At 43.4% G+C, this 20164-nt stretch overlaps 1 protein-coding gene across 6 annotated transcripts in view; it reads left to right on the forward strand.

Annotated features, from left to right (window-relative positions):
• Positions 1-20164, forward strand: part of LOC120025455 (splicing factor, suppressor of white-apricot homolog) — a 138988-nt gene that overhangs the window by 91066 nt on the left and 27758 nt on the right. For all 6 annotated transcript variants that reach the window (XM_038970002.1, XM_038969997.1, XM_038969998.1 and 3 more), the window contains exon 13: positions 623-816. In XM_038970002.1, the coding sequence (XP_038825930.1) occupies positions 623-816 (194 nt within the window). The remainder of the gene's footprint in view (positions 1-622; positions 817-20164) is intronic.

Genomic DNA, 20164 nt, shown 5'->3' on the forward strand with positions numbered 1-20164 from the left:
GACGAAACCGGCTATTTACATGGGACAAAGACAAACACACGTCCGACTGCTACGCCATCTTGGATTAATCGAGCTCGACGGACAATTCCTCCGACCTCATGGCTTGGTTTTCGCTCTGATATGCACTGTCAACTGTGGGACCTTATACAGACAGGTGTGTGCCTTTCCAAATGATGCCCAATCAATTTATTTGAATTTAGCTCAGGTGGACTCCAAGTTGTAGAAACATCTCAAAGAGGATCAATGGAAACAGCATGCAGCTGAGCTCAATTTCAAGTCTCATAGCAAAATGTCTGAATTCTTATCTAAATAAGGTATCTGTTTTTTATTTTTAATACATTTGTAAACATAAAACGAAGAAAAAAAATGTAAGTTTGTCATTATGGGGTATTGTGCGTAGATTGATGAGGGAAAAAATAAACAGTAAACATTACACTCACAAAAGGCATGTGTTCTCCCCACTCTGACTGGGCCATGTACAATGCAGAAACAGACAGACATCAATAGATTTTGATGACATATAAAAAGCAAGTTCTAAGTTCTAAATCATTTTCTCTCTCTGTTTGTCTGTAGCCAAGCAGAAACTATTCATCTTTATACTGTACCTGACCTCTCCCTCTAGCCAAGCAGAAGTTGGAGGACCGTCTAGCTGCAGCCGCCAGGGAGAAGCTGGCCCAGGCCTCGAAGGAGTCCAAGGAGAAGCAGCTGCAGGCGGAGAGGAAGAGGAAGGCAGCCCTGTTCCTCCAGACCCTCCGGAACCCCCTCACTGGAGAGCCTGAGACCAGACGGCACGACGAGACCCCTGCCATGCCTGAGGTATGGAGCCATACACACACACACACACACACACACTGTGGTGGTGACAGTCCCAGTAGTGATATGCCAGGCATAGAGAGATGGATTTCCTGTTCCTAATGGAGTTTCTTCATTAAGGAGCATATTGTAATTTGCACAGCTGACGGTAATGGACACGTGTGTTTTTTCCATGTGCACACGTGTACAAGACACGATTTACTTTAAGTTACTTTCACACACTTTCCAAAACACCACATCGATCGTGTCTGGAGCACCCAAGCAGGGAAGCAAATCATATCATATATCACACACAGCCTGAACAGAGATAAGAGAGATCTGCCCAGGGTTGTGGTCGGTCATTGTGGTCTGCAATATTTAAGTAATAATGAGGGGAGATTCTGTGTTCGACTATTCTACTGTTGTTACTGCTGCCTGTTGTCTGCTGCCTGGTCTTTAATGACGGACACTGACGTAGCGGTTATCAGATTTATTTTGCTGTTCCCTGGAGTTAATAAAACTTATACCCAGTCGGTGTCTGAACTATGGGTGTGGGTGTGTGTTTGTACGGACACAGAGTAATGGAGAATACATGGGAAAATGAAAGCAAGTTGCCGCAATTACGGTGATTGTATCACACACCCCACTCCACCCGCTGAGACACTGTCCCCATTAGCACGAGCAGTGGGGTGTGAAATCTGGAGAATCAGACGTTGTTTTCCCAGCCATTGAACGTGTGTGTAGGCCTAGAGCAGGGCTCTCCACCCCTGTTCCTGGAGAGCTACCGTCCAGTAGGTTTTCAGTCCAACCCTGTTCCTGGAGAGCTACCGTCCAGTAGGTTTTCAGTCCAACCCTGTTCCTGGAGAGCTACCGTCCAGTAGGTTTTCAGTCCAACCCTGTTCCTGGAGAGCTACCGTCCAGTAGGTTTTCAGTCCAACCCTGTTCCTGGAGAGCTACCGTCCAGTAGGTTTTCAGTCCAAACCTGTTCCTGGAGAGCTACCGTTCAGTAGGATTTCAGTCCAACCCTGTTCCTGGAGAGCTACCATCCAGTAGGTTTTCAGTCCAACCCTGTTCCTGGAGAGCTACCGTCCAGTAGGTTTTCAGTCCAACCCTGTTCCTGGAGAGCTACCGTCCAGTAGGTTTTCCTTCTAACTAATCTAGCGCACCTGATTCGAATAATTAGCTGGTTGATAAGCTGAATCAGGTTAGTTACAACTGGGGTTAGAGCGAAGACCTACAGGAGGGTAGCTCTCCAGGAACAGGGTTGGAAAGCCCTGGTCTAGAGGAAGACCTCTTCGTGCCAACCTCTCCTGGGATATGCCTTTTCTCCCCACCGAACAGATGAGAAGTTTCTTAGTTCTTTATCTATTGTCTGTGTGAAATTGGCTGCCTGTCGGTCCACTTCCTTTCAAGGTTTCCCCCCACAGGCTTAAGAAAATATATACACAGGCATCTGGGAAATATGTATTTTTAGTGCCCTCGTTGTCATAAGTGGATATCGCTGTCTGCATCCTCTAGCTATAATGCATTTCCAATATGAATTTGCCTTTAGATTCCTGGCTCTCCATCTAGGCATTCCCCTTAATTGCCGTTTGGTTTGCCTCTCCCCCTCTCTCTTTCTCTGATACAGCTCCTGTGTGAAGAAACATATTATGGATATTTATATCCATCTTTTTAGACCATCTTTATGTTCATTTTTAGTTTCAGTCCTCTCTCCCTGAGATGACAGGCTGTGTCTATCTGTTCACCCTCCTCCACTCGGCCCACCCTGAAGCTAAGCGACCCGACCCGGTCCACCCTCCCGTTTCGTCGTAAGCAGCTAACGGCAGCCCGGCCCAGTGGGGAGTTTACGACCACCCCCGTCACACTCCACCACCCCCCTATTTGTCAGAGTTACTCACCGCCAGTGACCTATGGCACCTGTCTCACAGGTTTTTGCCACTGCAACAAAACCGGGAGCCAGCGGTGAAGCTGGCATCTTGTCGTTTTCCACTGTGAAAAATAAAGCCCTGTTTAACTTTCCCATCAAAGTGGCCTATCATGCCTGACTGGCGGAGAGGCTGTGATTTATGCAGACTGGGATGTGTTCATACATGAGTACCTGTATTCTTTACTGGCTGCTTTTACAGTGGAGAGGTAGCTTATAAAGCTCTTGTCAGGAGGAGTATATTAAAGCAGGCAATCCGCTGCTAGGATTTCAACCTGCTACTGCTTTGTGACCAGAGCACCTCGACGACACCTGTCGAGTCTTAACCCCCAGTGGTAGTTTAAAGATACTGATTGTTGTTTTAGCCTTTGTTTTTGCCAAAGTGTCCAACTTTCCACTTGTTCCCCACTTTTACCCAAAATTCTCAGGGCTCCGCTTGCTTCTCTTCTCACCCTTGTTGATGAGGCAGAGAGTGTGTGTGTGTTTACAGTGTGGAGAGAGAGATGTGTGTGCTGTTAACAGACTCCGCTGTGTGATGTCGACACTTTGCAGTGTTTCTAGTGATTCATGGCTTGTTTGTGAGTGCATCTAAGCGTGTAGCAGGAGAGTGGCCGCGAGACAGAGATGCTCAAAGGATTCTCACAGAGGAGGGCGAAGAGGTGGAAAACACTCTTCCTCTAATAGATAAACTACCTCCTAAAAAATAGTATGATCTGTTTTGGGAAAAGCAGTGAAAAGTACAGCACTGTTGGGCCTTTTCTCCATAGAGTAATGCTGTGACAAGAACAGCACTGTTGGGCCTTTTCTCCATAGAGTAATGTTGTGACAAGAACAGCACTGTTGGGCCTTTTCTCCGTAGAGTAATGCTGTGACAAGAACAGCACCGTTGGGCCTTTTCTCCATAGAGTAATGCTGTGACAAGAACAGCACTGTTGGGCCTTTTCTCCATAGAGTAATGTTGTGACAAGAACAGCACTGTTGGGCCTTTTCTCCATAGAGTAATGCTGTGACAAGAACAGCACCGTTGGGCCTTTTCTCCATAGAGTAATGCTGTGACAAGAACAGCACTGTTGGTCCTTTTCTCCATAGAGTAATGCTGTGACAAGAACAGCACTGTTGGTCCTTTTCTCCATAGAGTAATGCTGTGACAAGAACAGCACTGTTGGGCCTTTTCTCCATAGAGTAATGCTGTGACAAGAACAGCACTGTTGGGCCTTTTCTCCATAGAGTAATGCTGTGACAAGAACAGCACTGTTGGGCCTTTTCTCCGTAGAGTAATGCTGTGACAAGAACAGCACTGTTGGTCCTTTTCTCCATAGAGTAATGCTGTGACAAGAACAGCACTGTTGGGCCTTTTCTCCATAGAGTAATGCTGTGACAAGAACAGCACTGTTGGGCCTTTTCTCCGTAGAGTAATGCTGTGACAAGAACAGCACCGTTGGGCCTTTTCTCCATAGAGTAATGCTGTGACAAGAACAGCACTGTTGGGCCTTTTCTCCATAGAGTAATGTTGTGACAAGAACAGCACTGTTGGGCCTTTTCTCCATAGAGTAATGCTGTGACAAGAACAGCACCGTTGGGCCTTTTCTCCATAGAGTAATGCTGTGACAAGAACAGCACTGTTGGTCCTTTTCTCCATAGAGTAATGCTGTGACAAGAACAGCACTGTTGGTCCTTTTCTCCATAGAGTAATGCTGTGACAAGAACAGCACTGTTGGGCCTTTTCTCCATAGAGTAATGCTGTGACAAGAACAGCACTGTTGGGCCTTTTCTCCATAGAGTAATGCTGTGACAAGAACAGCACTGTTGGGCCTTTTCTCCGTAGAGTAATGCTGTGACAAGAACAGCACTGTTGGTCCTTTTCTCCATAGAGTAATGCTGTGACAAGAACAGCACTGTTGGGCCTTTTCTCCATAGAGTAATGCTGTGACAAGAACAGCACTGTTGGGCCTTTTCTCCATAGAGTAATGCTGTGACAAGAACAGCACTGTTGGGCCTTTTCTCCGTAGAGTAATGCTGTGACAAGAACAGCACTGTTGGGCCTTTTCTCCATAGAGTAATGCTGTGACAAGAACAGCACTGTTGGGCCTTTTCTCCATAGAGTAATGCTGTGACAAGAACAGCACTGTTGGGCCTTTTCTCCATAGAGTAATGCTGTGACAAGAACAGCACTGTTGGGCCTTTTCTCCGTAGAGTAATGCTGTGACAAGAACAGCACTGTTGGGCCTTTTCTCCATAGAGTAATGCTGTGACAAGAACAGCACTGTTGGGCCTTTTCTCCATAGAGTAATGCTGTGACAAGCGAGACTAAGCCACTTCAAAGTGTAAATAAGATTCAAGGAAAGTGTTTGATGTTGGGAGTGTCTGTCCACAGTGAAATGCTGTTTGTCAGCTCTCTCTTATGTGTGCCCAATGGGTGACATCCCTGTCTGGGGACATGGACAATTCACCTGTTCAGCCAGGTGGCACTGGGAGGAGTCCTGTCATGGCCGTGTCCTCTCTGTCACTCTGGCCAGCTGTGCTGGGAAGGATGTGCTCAGTCTGGACAGGACAGGAGGGCTAGACTATATTGATGAGGATAAGTTGTTTTCAGGCTAGTGGAGTTTGCTAAACTTTAGTTTTTTAGAGCACTGGGTGCTTTGTTCTTGTGACTTCACTACAACTAAAATGATTTGTTTTCCCTAACTTTAACGATGCCATAGACTTTGCGTGAGTGTCTCAGTGAATGACGAACACCACATCTCTTAGAATAGCTGTTCGAGAACACTGCAATGGCACTAAAAGCCCTTTCTCCTCGCCTGTGGAACAAATGGTTATTGTTGTCATTTCAGAGATCTCCTTGCTGCCAGTCGCTCCTTTATGACAGTTGCTGCTCGGTGTGTTGTCGTGTGTGTGTTTTGTCTAGTGATAGTACGTGTTGTCGTGAGGAGCGGTGACAGTGACGCAGACTTAGTGTTCCATTATGAAGAAGGGGTGACGCAGCCGCATGCGTGCCTCCCACTGAAAGAATCAACTGTCTACAGGCTCGGCAGCAGGAGTACTATCAGCACACAAAGAGATTTACATTTATTTTGTGAGGCACCGTTTCATCTGGGGTTAGGGCTGTGATGGGAGCCTGTCAGGAACACAGAGAAATGCTGACTGGCTTTAGCAAGGGACTGCCAGAAGGAGAAATAAAGAGAGAAAGATGAACTTGAATCATATTTTTAAGAAGAGGCTTGTGGTATGAAGTGCGTCTCTGAGGTTAATTCCTGAAAAGAGAACTGGGTGATTGACTTAAATGAGAAGCGTTCTGGAGAGGGAAGAGGTTCTGAATCATTACAGTCACCATTGCGGGAGAGCCAGGGCCAAGGCAGCACGGCCGATGCTAAATGTTGACTCCACAAAAAACATGTAACTTTTCTTTTCAGACTGCAAAGTGAGTTGGTAGCACGGAAGGAGATTTGGGGTAATAGCCCTGTGTCAATCAAGGACTTTGACAAACTAGTGTATGTCAGTTTAGTATTAAGCATTGCAAAGAAAAGGTTAAACATTTTTAAGTTGGTGTAATTGAAATGCTGACTCATGATATTCAAGTGTTTAAGTGAAGTTCGAGTTCAAGTGCATTATTAAATAGTTCAAACTTAAGCAGAAATGGAATACATGCCAATCCGGCCACATTCACTCTTGTCTGCCCTGGCTCCCTTTTCACCTGTTTAGAAACTGAACACCCCTCTCCGTTGTCTTCAGGTACATTCGGTTCACACAGAAAGGCTTGGTGTATGTGAGGCACGACAGTCAAATCAGTCATTTGAGCTGACACTATATACGAACACAGACCTTTTATCGACACTTTTTTTTCAGCTTACAGTCCTGCAGCCACCCCAAATTGTTGGAGGAGATTGCTTCTGAAGATGGATTAATTTCCGTGTGAGGGGCTGATATGTGATGCCTTCTGAAATAATTTATTTATACCAATTTATTCGCCACAGCTCTTTTTTTCTGTCTCCTTCTCTCTGTCTTTATCTACAGCCTGAATACAGTAAACCACAGTCATATTTCTCCCTTAGCTTAGCCCATAATGGAAATATAAAGTGCGTTCGGAAAGTATTCAGACCCCTTGACTTTTTCGACATTTTGTTATGTTACAACCTTATTCTGAAATTGATTAAATAAATGTATTTCCTTATCAATCTACACACAGTACCCAATAATGACAAAGCGAAAACAGGTTTTTAGACATTTTTGCAAATCTATAAAAATACTAAATCAGAAATACCTTATTTATATAAATATTCAGAACATTTTCTGAGACTCGAAATTGAGCTCAGTTGCGTCCTGTTTCCATTGATCATCCCACAGTTGACAGTGATTGTCATTGCAAAAACCAAGCCATGAGGTCGAAGGAGTTGTCAGTAGAGCTCCAAGACAGGATCGTGTCGAGGCACAGATCTGGGGAAGGGTACCAAACAATGTCTGCAGCATTCAATCAATCAATCAATCAAATGTATTTACAGTGGGGCAAAAAAGTATTTAGTCAGCCACCAATTGTGCAAGTTCTCCCACTTAAAAAGATGAGAGAGGCCTGTAATTTTCATCATAGGTACACTTCAACTATGACAGACAAAATGAGGATGACGTGCATTGATGACGTCGTCTCCACAGTGACTGTACGTACATATCCCAACCAGAAGCCATGGATTACAGACAACATCCGCATCGAGCTAAAGGCTAGAGCTGCCGCTTTCAAGGAGCGGGAGACTAATCCGGATGCTTATAAGAAATCCTGCTATGCCCTCAGACGATCCATCAAACAAGCAAAGCGTCAATACAGGATTAAGATTGAATCCTACTACACCGGCTCTGACGCTCGTCAGATGTGGCAGGACTTGCAAACTTACAGACTACAAAGGGATGCTCGGACGCGAGCTCCCCATTTGAAGCGGGCATACCAGACTATCTAAATGCCTTTTATGCTCACTTCGAGGCAAGCAACACTGAAGCATGCATGAGAGCACCAGCTTTTCTGGATGACTGTATGATAACGCTCTCGGTAGCCGATGTGAACAAAACCTTTAAACAGGTCAACATTCACAAAGGCGCTGGGCCAGATGGATTTCCAGGACGTGTACTCAAAGCATGCGCGGACCAACTGGCAAGTGTCTTCACTGACATTTTCAACCTCTCCCTGCCTGAGTCTGTAATACCTACATGTTTCAAGCAGACCACGATCGTCCCTGTGCCCAAGGAAGCGAAGGTAACCTGCCTAAATGATTACTGCCCCGTGACACGTACGTCGGTAGCATAAAGTGCTTTGAAAGGCTGGTCATGGCTCACATCAACAGGATCCTCACGGACACCTTAGACCCACTCCAATTCACATACCGCCCCAACAGATCCACACAATCTCAATTGCACTCCACACTGCCCTTTCTCACCTGGACAAAAGGAACACATATGTGAGAATGCTGTTCATTGACTACAGCTCAGCGTTCAACACCATAGTGCCCACGAAGCTCATCACTAAGCTAAGGACTCTGCGACTAAACACCTCCCTCTGCAACTGGATCCTGGACTTCCTGACGGGCCGCCCCCAGGTGGTAAGAGTAGGCAACAACACGTCTGCCACGCTGATCCTTAACACTGGAGCCCCTCTGGGGTATGTACTTAGTCCCCTCCTGTATTCTCTGTTCACCCACGACTGTGTGGACAAACACAACTCCAACACCATCATTAAGTTTGCTGATGACACAACAGTGGTAGGCCTGATCACCGACAACAATGAGACGGCCTATAGGGAGAAGGTCAGAGAACTGGCAATGTAGTGCCAGGACAACAACCTCTCCCTCAATGTGAGCAAGACAAAGGAGCTGATTGTGGACTGCAGGTAATAGGCAGGCCGAACAGGCCCTCATTAACATCGATGGGGCTAAAGTGGAGCGGGTCGAGATTTTCAAGTTCCTTGGTGTCCACATCACCAACGAACTATCATGGTCCAAACATACCAAGACAGTCGTGAAGAGGGCATGACAAAACCTTTTCCCCCCTCAGGAGACTGAAAAGATTTGGCATGGGTCCCCAGATCCTCAAAAGGTTCTTCAGCTGCACCATCGAGAGCATCCTCTGCATCTGACCGTAAGGCGCTGCAGAGGGTAGTGCGAACTGCCCAGTACATCACTGGGGCCAAGCTTCCTGCCATCCAGGACCTATATAATAGGCGGTGTCAGAGGAAAGCCCATAAAATTGTCAAAGACTCCAGTCACCCAAGTTAGACTGTTTTCTCTGCTACCGGATGGCAAGCGGTACCAGAGCACCAAGTCTAGGACCAAAAGGCACCACAACAGCTTCTACCCCCAAGCCATAAGACTGGTGAATATTTAATAAAATCGCCACCGAACAATTTACATTGACCTCCCTCCCTTTTGTACACTACTGCAACTCTCTGTTTGTTATCTGTGCATAGTCACTTCGCCCCCACCCACATATACAGATTACCTCAACTAGCCTGTACCCCCTAACACTGACTCGGTACCGTGCCCCCTGTATATGGCCGAGTTATTGTTATTCTTATTGTGTTACTTTTTATTTTAGTCTACTTGGTAAATATTTTCTTAACTCTTCTTGAACTGCACTGTTGGTAAAGGGCTTGTAAGTAAGCATTTCACGGTAAAGTCTACACTTGTTGTATTCGGCGCATGTGACAAAGTTTGATTTGACCTCAGACTGGGGCAAATGTTCACCTTCCAACAGGACAACGACCCTTAGCGCACAGCCAAGACAACGCATGAGTGGCTTCGGGACAAGTCTCTGAATGTCCTTGAGTGGCACCGCCAGAGCCCGGACTTGAACATCTCTGGAGACACCTGAAAATAGCTGTGCAGCGGCGCTCCCCATCCAACCTGACAGAGCTTGAGAGGATCTGAAGAGAAGAATGGGAGAAACTCCCCAAATACAGGTGTGCCAAGCTTGTAGCGTCTTACCCAAGAAGACTCAAGGATGTAATCGCTGCCAATTGTGCTTCAACAAAGTACTGAGTAAAGGGTCTGAATACTTAAGTAAATGTGATTTTTCAAAAAATAATAATAATAATAACTTTGCAAAAATATACTAAAAACCTGTTTTTGCTTTGTTATTCTGGGGTATTGTGTGTAGATTGAGGGGGAAAATTTCATCCGTTTTAGAATAAGGCTGTAATGTAAAAAGTCAAGGGGTCTGAATACTATCCGAATACACTGTATGTATCTCTCTCCCTTTCCATCTCTCCATATCATGACTATTCAGCATTTTTCCGTATAGCTATGGAGCAGATAGATGGGTCATATACAGGTAACTGCCAAAGTTAAGGCATTAAAAGTAGGATCAGAAAATACGACTTGGATCATCACACATGGTCTGTTTGCAAAATCTGAATTCATTTGAGTAAACAGACTGACTAAAAGCCTGATGCGTCACAATTTGGGATTCAAATTGGAAACAATTTAATCAAAAACACATTTTCAGTAATTGCCAGAGGATCATTGGGAGAGATGCCTTCTGTGGCAGGCATCTTCAGCTTCAGCTTCCAGGACATCTGAGTAAACAGCTAAGGAGGCTCGCAAAGTGCAAACTTCACATTTAATGGATGAGAAACAGCCTCACAAGAATGAAGTAGAGTCAGTGAGGTTTCAGCAGATGTATCAAAATCTACTATTTAGGCGCTTTTTTCTTTGGCCCTGCATCTGGGCCTTCTCTCTCCTTCCCTCTCGTGTGACAAATCTTCCCTGTGAGAGAGCACAGTTTTTGCCGAGGTCACACTGCGTTCTGCTGAGAGAACTAATCTCGGTTAAATGTATTCAATTTAGGTCAGGGTACGAGCAGAGAGTGCTCTTCAATCTCCGGCCTTGAATTTATGTATAAACTAATTAAAGTGAGCAGAGGCAGGGCCCCTGATTGAACACTCCAAATAGCCTCATTTCCTGCGGCTCTATCGATCCCACAGTTATTTGCAACTTCCCCTCCATTTTGTTACTCCGAGGATAGAAAAAAAGAGAGAGGGCGCAATTAAAAGGAGAACGGAAAACAGGCCTGTAGTTTTTTTCTTGTTTTTCTCCTGCTGCTGCCTTCTGGTTTTGTTTCTGCACGCTTTCATTAGTCTTCTATGCAACATTAAATCCTCAAAGCATAGTCCAATAAAACACTTGTGCGAAGAGAATAAAACGAGAGCCCTAAATGTTCTGTCAGGCGTCTCTGCCTAATGCGGTCTAGGAACTTCTTAGTTTCTTGATCCAAACCAGATTTGGGGTAGAAACTAGAAAGTGAGAGAGTCTTAGAACTCTGGAGTCTGTTGGGCCGTTTCACGATTGGCCTGAGGTGCAGGCAGGATAATAGGCAGCCGGATGGAGGGGTTAGGTACTGGTGTTGTCTCAGGGTTTACTTTTTCCTTTGTAATCTGTTCAAGACTGTTCAATCCGTGCTAAACTTGCAGCAGGATCTGGGCTTTAACAAGGTATTACGTTACGGACAGGTGTATCCATCCAGGGAGGGGGGAGTGGGGAACTAGCTGGGCTATCCAGAAACAAAGCCTGTTCTCTGGGACGGGGACAGGAGACAGACATCCTCAACAGGGAGCAGAAGTTGGCATCACTCGCCTGGTACGCAGTACCCCTGTGAATGTTTTCTCTTCAATATGTTATTGCATTTACAATTATCTGTCAAATTTAAATTAGTTATCACATGGTTTACCATAGCTTTGCTAATGTTTTAAATAAATCAAATTCAATCAAATTGTATTGGTCACATACACATGGTTAGCAGATGTTAATGTGAGTGTAGAGAAATGCTTGTGCTTCTAGTTCCGACAGTGCAATAATATCTAACCAGTAATCTAACAATTTCACAACAACTACCTAATACACACACAAAGGGATGGAATAAGAAAATGTACATATAAATATAAGGATGAGCGATGGCCGCGCAGCATAGGCAAGATGCAATAGATGGTATAAAATACAGTATATCCATATGAGATGAGTAATGTAAGATATGTAAACATTACATATGTAAACATTGTTAAAGTGGCTTTTTTAAGTGACTAGTGATCCATTTATTAAAGTGGCAAAAGATCTGAGACTGTATGTTGGCAGCAGCCTCTCAGTGTTAATGATGGCTGTTTAGCAGTCTGATGGCCTTGAGATAGAAGCTGTTTTTCAGTCTCTCGGTCCCAGCTTTGATGCACCTGTACTGACCTCGTCTTCTGGATGGTAGTTGGGTGAACAGGCAGTGGCTCGGGTGGTTGTTGTCCTTGATGATCTTTTTGGCCTTCCTGTGACATCGGGTGGTGTAGGTGTGCTGGAGGGCAGGTAGTTTGCCCCCAGTGATGCGTTGTGCAGACCGCACCATCCTCTGGAGAGCCCCATGGTTGCGGGCGGTGCAGTTGCCGTACCAGGCGGTGATACAACCGAACAGGATGCTCTCAATTGTGCATCTGTAAAAGTTTGTGAGGGTTTTAGGTGACGAGCCAAATTTCTTTAGCCTCCTGAGGTTGAAGAGTTGCTGTTGCGCATTCTTCACCACACTGTCTGTATGGGTGGACCATTTCAGTTTGTCCGTGATGTATGTGACGTGGAACTTTCCACCTTCTCCACTACTGTCCCGTCGATGTGGATAGGGGGCTGCTCCCTCTGCTGTTTCCTGAAGTCCACGATCATCTCCTTTGTTTTGTTGATGTTGAGTGAGAGGTTGTTTTCCTGACACCACACTCCGAGTGCCCTCACCTTCTCCCTGTAGGCTGTCTTGACGTTGTTGGTAATCATGCCCACTACTGTTTTGTCCTCTGCAAATAAGCAATAGGATAGAACTCGTCTCATTTGACAGATAATCCTTAATGCAATAACACATACTGAAAGTTTAAACTTTGCTTTGCACATATATTCTAATGGCAAACTTCCATCATCTGAATACCCTCCAAAAGAAGTGATTGGACGAGATCAGAGTCCCTGCCCATCTTCCGAAAACGTCTGAAACCCTACCTCTTCAAAGAGTCTCTTAAATAAGACATTTCAATTTGCACTCGTCTTTTCCTACTTGCACTGACTTTGGTGACAAAGGCTTCTTTATTGAAGAAAAATTTACTTAACCACATATCACAGTTGTGGTATCTCAACTAGTTATGTTAAAATGAATGCAGCAAATGTAAGTCACTCTGGATAAGAGCGTCTCCTAAATAACTAAAATAGAAACGTAGAGTATGGTAAGGAGCACAGTAAGCCCAGTGGCAGCAGAGACCACACTCTGATTGGCTGAGGCATAGCTGGGTCAAGGTTCACCACACATTCCAGCACAGAAACAAAGTATACTTCTTCATCTGACTGAGCAGAGTTGCACCGTACATCAGCGCATACGGGCCACTGATGAGAAATACACAATATCAGTAAACAGCACTGCCAGCCCCCTATACCACACAGTCTGTTTGGCTAATTCCTTTAGATTCCGCAATGCCCTCCATTGGGTGGTGAAGACAGCCCAGTACATCACTGGGACCGTGCTCCCTCCCCACCAGGACATCTACTTGAGACGGTGCGTGAGGAGGTCCCGCAGAATCATCAAGGACCACACATACCCCAGCCACGATCTGTTCACTCCCTTACCATCGGGGAGACGAGTCCTTCTCAACAATGCAACAAGAAAAGATAACAACATGAACATAAAGTGTGTGTGTGTGTGTGTGTGTGTGTGTGTGTGTGTGTGTGTGTGTGTGTGTGTGTGTGTGTGTGTGTGTGTGTGTGTGTGTGTGTGTGTGTGTGTGTGTGTGTGTGTGTTCATCCACTCACTCACCGCTGGCCACGGTGCACGCTGTGTCCTCTGTTGAATTGAGTCATAAATCGTTCACTGTGGACGGCTCCATCTCCTACTCCCCAACCCTTCAAATCTATTGATTTATTTATAGAATAAATCCCAAGCAAAAAGTTCATACATATTGATGCCTTTCAATCTAATCTCGTAAATGATTGAGTATGATACATTCTCTGTGTGTGCACTTACATGAAGATGTTTCGGCAGGAGCGTGGGTGTGTACGTGCCTGTGTTTGTAAGTACAGTATGTGTGTTTGCAAGTGTGTGTGTGCGTTTCTCGCTCTCGTTTCTGTGCTTGTCACTTTTTCTCTGCCTCCCTCCTTACCCAGGGGCCCGAGTCACTTCCCTCTAGAGCTGCTGTGGCGCTCTAATTGATTGTGCTCTTTGTCTCTGGGCTGACATGCTCTGTTCAAAGGAATGGCCTATCTCCTGGGAGACCTATGTCTCTCCAGTAGGTACCTCAGCCTCTTTAAAGGGCCTGCCGGAGCCCAGCCAGAGGCCAGCCGGGCCAATGGGCATGATTAGAGACAAAACCGGGGTGGAGAGGTGAACTGCAGACACCGCTATACTACTCCCCCTTTCTTCCTCTTGCGTGCGCGCTTGCTCTTGTTCTCTCTTTATTTTTCTCTCTATCTTTTGCTCTCTCGGTCTCTCCTGGCTACAAATATCTGAAGTGTCTGCACTTCAAATATTGATATCTGAAGTGTCTGCCTGTCCTGGCCCATAGTCCCCCTCTCTCCCAGCACCTCAGGGATATGTGGTGCTTTTCTAAGGGAGACTGTCAGGCTTCTCCTTCTAAATGGCTTTCAAGCTACATTTTAATTATGGCTTCCGTGAGTGACCTGCCAGTTAAAGAATCAATGCGTTACCGATTTAAGATCTGTGTCCCACTAAGATAGGCCTAGTGTAAAACTTCAATTTTTAGCCTGGGCGTTTATTTTCTTAAATCAATGAGCACAACAGGCGCTTATTAGAGACAGGCTTCTATTTGAGCCAGGTGTCTTTATCCTTAATGCACACAGCTTTTGCTACTTTGCATAGTTAAATGTTTAATTCCAGCATTCACTTCCAGCGGTATACACTACCGTTCAAGTTTGGGGTCACTTAGAAATATTCTTGTTTTTGAAAGAAAAGCAAAAAAAAATTGTCCATTAAAATAACATCAAATTGATCAGAAATACAGTGTAGACATTGTTAATGTTGTAAACGACTATTGTAGCTGGAAATTGCTTTTTTTTCTCAATGGAATATCTACATAGGCGTACAGAGGCCCATTATCAACAACCATCACTCCTGTTTTCCAATGGCACGTTGTGTTGGCTTAATCCAAGTTTATCATTTTAAAAGGCTAATTGATCATTAGAAAACCCTTTTGCAATTATGTTAGCACAGCTGAAAAGTGTTGTTCTGATTAAAGAAGCAATAAAACTGGCCTTCTTTAGACTAGTTGAGTATCTGGAGTATCAGCATTTGTGGGTTCAATTACAGGATCAAAATGGCCAGAAACAAAGAACTTTCTTCAGAAATTCATCAGTCTATTCTTGTTCTGAGACATTTTTAAGTGACCCCAAACTTTTGAACGGTAGTATCTATGACATCAAATCAAAGTTTATTGGTCGGGTACACAGCTTAGCAGATGTTATAGCGGGTGTAGTGAAATGCTTATGTTACTAGTTTCTAACAATGCAGTAAAATGTCAAACAAGTAAACAAATAATTTAAATGTTTTTTTTATGTACTACAAAAAATGCAAGATCTCTAACGTTGGGACGAATCCAATTAACAATCCAAATAGATCAATATGCAGTCTAAGTATGTACAACGGAATAATTTACTCAAGACATACTAAGAATGATATGTACACTGCCTTTGGAAAGTATTCAGACCCCTTTACTTTTTCCACATTTTGTTACGTTACAGCCTTATTCTAAAATTGATCAAATAAAATGTTTTATTTTTTAGATTCTTCAAAGTAGCCATACTTTACCTTGATGACAGCTTTGCACGCTCTTGGCATTCTCTCAACCAGCTTAATCTGGAATGCTTTTCCAACAGTCTTGAAGGAGTTCCCACATATGCTGAGCGCACTTGTTGGCTGCTTTTCCTTCACTCTGCGGTCCAACTCATCCCAAACCATCACAATTGGGTTGAGGTCAGGTGATTGTGGAGACCAGATCATCTGATGCAGCACTCCATCACTCTCCTTGGTCAAATAGCCCTTACACAGCCGGAGGTGTGTTGGGTCATTGTCCTGTTGAAAAACAAATGATAGTCCCACTAAGCTCAAACCAGATGAGATGGCATATCACTGCAGAATGCTGTGGTAGCCATTGTTGTATTCTGGGTTAAACTTGGAACATTGCTATCCTAGAAACTGGTTTTTACATCAGAAGTTAATGTTTATCTGTAGTAGCCAGATGGCTTTGGAATGTGCTGGGTGGACGGGAAGAAGTCACGGGATTGCTATAGGGGTGTGGAGATCTTTGGATTAGGCATCAAGGGGGTTGAGGTCAGGTCAGATCCCCTTAGGGTAATAAACCATTGTTTCTCCCTTATCACTTCGTCTTCCCATCGAACCGTGAAAGATGTAAGGATTGGAGAGAATGAGGAGTGCCTAAATTGGAGTATATATACTTGTGGTGGTGGAAACATGTTTTGTCTAATGCAGCTGTATTGATCCTCTGGGCATAATAAACTTGGTTAAGCTTTCATAATGTTCGTTGAGTTTTTACTCTGAGACTTAGAACCTAACACCATGCTGGTCAAGTGTGCCTTGAATTCTAAATAAATCACTGACAGTGTCACCAGCAAAGCACCATCACACCACCTCCTCCATGCTTCACGGTGGGAACCACACATGCGGAGATCATCCGTTCACCTACTCTGCGTCTCACAAAGATACAACGGTTGGAACCAAAAATCTCAAATTTGGACAGATTTCCACCAGTCTAATGTCCATTGCTCCTGTTTCTTGGCCCAAGCAAGTCTCTTCTTCTTATTGGTGTCCTTTTAATAGTGGTTTCTTTTCAGCAATTCGACCATGAAGTCCTGATTCAAACACTCTTCTCTGAACAGTTGATGTTGAGATGTGTCTGTTACTTGAACTCGGTGAAGCATTTATTTGGGCTGCAATTGCATGAGGCTGCAAACTCGAATGAACTTATCCTTTGCAGCAAACGTAACGCTGGGTCTTCCTTTCCTGTGGCAGTCCTCATGAGAGAGTTTCATCATAGCGCTTGATGGTTTTTGCGACTGCACTTAAAGAAACTTTCAAAGTTCCTGAAATGTTCCGCATTGACTCATGTCTTAAAGTAATGATGGACTGTCGTTTCTCTTTGATTATTTGAGCTTTTCTTTCCATAATATAGACTTGGTATTTTACCAAATAGGGCTAGATGAAGGAAAAAGGAAACCGCACACTGCTCTTGATAGTACCACTGATCTTTAATAAGCTTACGTATCAAATAGGGCTATCTTCTGTATACCACACTTACCTTGTCACAACACAACTGATTGGCTCAAACTCATTAAGGAAATAAATTCCACAAATTAACTTTTAACAAGGCACACCTGTTAATTGAAATACATTCCATGTGACTACCTCATGAAGCTAGTTGAGAGAATGCCAAGAGTGCGCAAAGCTGTCATCAAGGCCCTTCTCCCCCGATTGCTCAGTTAGGCATGGCGGCCAGCTCTATGAGTCTTGGTGGTTTTACTATTTTCTACATTGTAGAGTAATAGTGAATACATCAAAACTCTGAAATAACACATATGGAATCATGTAGTAACCATAAAAAGTGTTAAACAATTCAAAATATATTTTATATTTGAGATTCTTCAAAGTGTGGCTAGTGTGGTCTGGAGCAATGAAGTGGTGACGCAGGGCACCGTACTAAACCACAAATCACCTTTAACTTCATTGGGATAGGGGGTGCTGTTGTCACTATTTATGGAAATCGTGTAATTTTTTAAACGGCTTCCTACAAAATTCTTGATCGTACAATATGCATATTATTATTATTATTGGATAGAAAACAGTCTATAGTTTCTATAGCCGTTGAAATTTTGTCTCTAAGTGGAACAGAACTCATTCTACAGCAATTTCCCTGACATGGAGTCAGATTTCACACATTTTGGCCCCTGTTCTGGAGTCAGTTTTAAGGCCACTGTTATTCCTATGAGTATACGGACACTGCTTACGTCTTCCCCTGGATGCCTTTACGTGATGACGCTTTGAATGGTATCGATTGCCCAATCACAGCCACTATAAATGAAAAAATCCTGTAGGTAGGAACTCTTTTCTAGGTGCGTCAGGCGCGCGGAGGACACCGACCTACTGTTTTTCTAAGCATTAGTGTAGCCAGTTATATTTCTCCGGTCATATTTTTACTCGTTATAGGAGTTAAAAACATCATAAGGTAGTTAATTTAAAGCGTTTTATAGCAATTTATATCCGTTTAGTGCGATTTTGGGACATTTATTTCTGAGCCACTGTGAATCTCTGGGCACCGTTCCAGTTCATGCCGAACGCAATGTGCATTTCTGCATGGCAAGAGGACAGCTTTCGACCAAAAGACGATTAGACCCAAGAAAGGATTCTTTGCCCAAGATTCTGATGGAAGAACAGCTCAAAGTAGGAACAATTTATTATGATAAATCGTGTTTCTGTCGAAAAATGTTAGTGGCTTAGGACGCCATCTTTTTTGACGTAGCTTCGCTTGGCGCAAACTGTATTGAAAAGTAAGGATAATTTAAAAAATGTAATTCCGCGATTGTATTAAGAATTAAATTGTCTATCAATCGCTGTCCACCCTATATTTTTTAGTCACGTTTATGAGTATTTATGTATACGACTAGATCACTGTCTAATATGGCGCACGACATTTTCTGACCAGCTGGGCTACTTTTCTCATTGTCTAACCATGATTTTGGTGGCTAAATATGCACATTTTCGAACAAACTGTATATGTATGTTGTAATGTGATGTTACAGGAGTGTCATCTGAAGAATTCTGAGAAGGTTAGTGAAAAAATTAATATATTTTGGCGATGTTTACGTTATCGCTCTCTTTAACTAGAATCAATGCTGGGGTAATGTTTGCACATGTGCTATGCTAATATAACGATTTATTGTGTTTTCGCTGTAAGACACTTAGAAAATCTGAAATATTGTCTGTATTCACAGAATCTGTGTCTTTCGATTAGTGTATGCTGTGTATTTTTACGAAATGTTTGATGATTAGTAATTAGGTAAACACGTTGCTCTATGTATTTATTCTAGTCCATTTGTGACGGTGGGTGCAATTGTAAACTATGATATCTACCTGAAATATGCACATTTTTCTAACAAAACCTATCCTATACCATAAATATGTTATCAGACTGTCATCTGATGAGGTTTTTTCTTGGTTAGTGGCTATCAATATCTTAGTTTAGCCGAATTGGTGATAGCTACTGGTGTTGGTGGACAAAGAAAAGATGGTGTCTTATGCTAATGTGTTTAGCTAATAGATTTACATATTGTGTCTTCCCTGTAAAACATTTTAAAAATCGGACATGTTGGCTGGATTCACACGATCTGTATCTTTCATTAGCTGTATTGGACTTGTTAATGTGTGAAAGTTAAATATTTAAAAAAAAAAAAAAAAAAAATTGAATTTCGCGCTCTGCCTTTTCAGTGGAATGTGGGAGGAGTGCCGCTAGCGGCACCCCTGTCCTAGACAGGCTAAGTCCCGCAGCATAATTGCAAAAATGTCTAAAAATCTGTTTTAGTAATTTTAGCCATTATGGGGTATTGTGTGTAGATTGATGTGGGGGGAAAAAATTGTTAATCAGTTTTAGAATAAGTCTGTAATGTAACAAAGTGGAAAAAGTCAAGTGGTCTGAATGCTTTCCGAGTGCACTGTACATCAGAAGATATATTAGTGAGCTATGTCAATAATTCTGTATTTAAATAAATATGTGGTGTGTGTATAAACTAAATACAAAGTACAGTAGTAAAAATATTACAATGAGCTATGTCTGGGGAAACAGGAATTGTGTGCGTGTACACTACCTGCCAAAAGTTTTAAAACACCTACTCATTCAAGGGTTTTTCTTTATTTTTAAAGTGTCTGCATTTGTTGCTGGCATGTCATGCCTAAGTTTGCTAATCTTGCCAATGAAAAACGTATTAAAGTAGTTGGCGATATCAGTTTGTTTTGTGATGAATGAGCCATCTGATTCAATGAATGATGGTGTTGTTTGCCTTTTTGCCCAAACATTCATTTAAGGTGCTCCAAAGCTTTTTACTCTCATTCTTTATATAATTTATTTGATTCATAATATAGTTTCAATTCCTCATCAATCTACTGGGATTTATGTTTTTACAGTCATTTCCTTAATTGGTGCAGGCTTATTAGTAACTGGAATAAATTAAATCAAGGGGCTAACATCAGCTGATATCTCAGTGCTGTACAGAAACCCAGCCTAAAACCCCAAACAGCAAGCAATGCAGGTGTAGAAGCACGGTGGCTAGGAAAAACTCCCTAGAAAGGCCAAAACCTAGGCAGAAACCTAGAGGAACCAGGCTATGAGGGGTGGCCAGTCCTCTTCTGGCTATGCCGGGTGGAGATTATAACAGAACATGGCCAAGATGT

Source organism: Salvelinus namaycush, chromosome 31, assembly GCF_016432855.1.
Source record: "Salvelinus namaycush isolate Seneca chromosome 31, SaNama_1.0, whole genome shotgun sequence".
NCBI classification, from domain to species: Eukaryota; Metazoa; Chordata; class Actinopteri; order Salmoniformes; family Salmonidae; genus Salvelinus; species Salvelinus namaycush.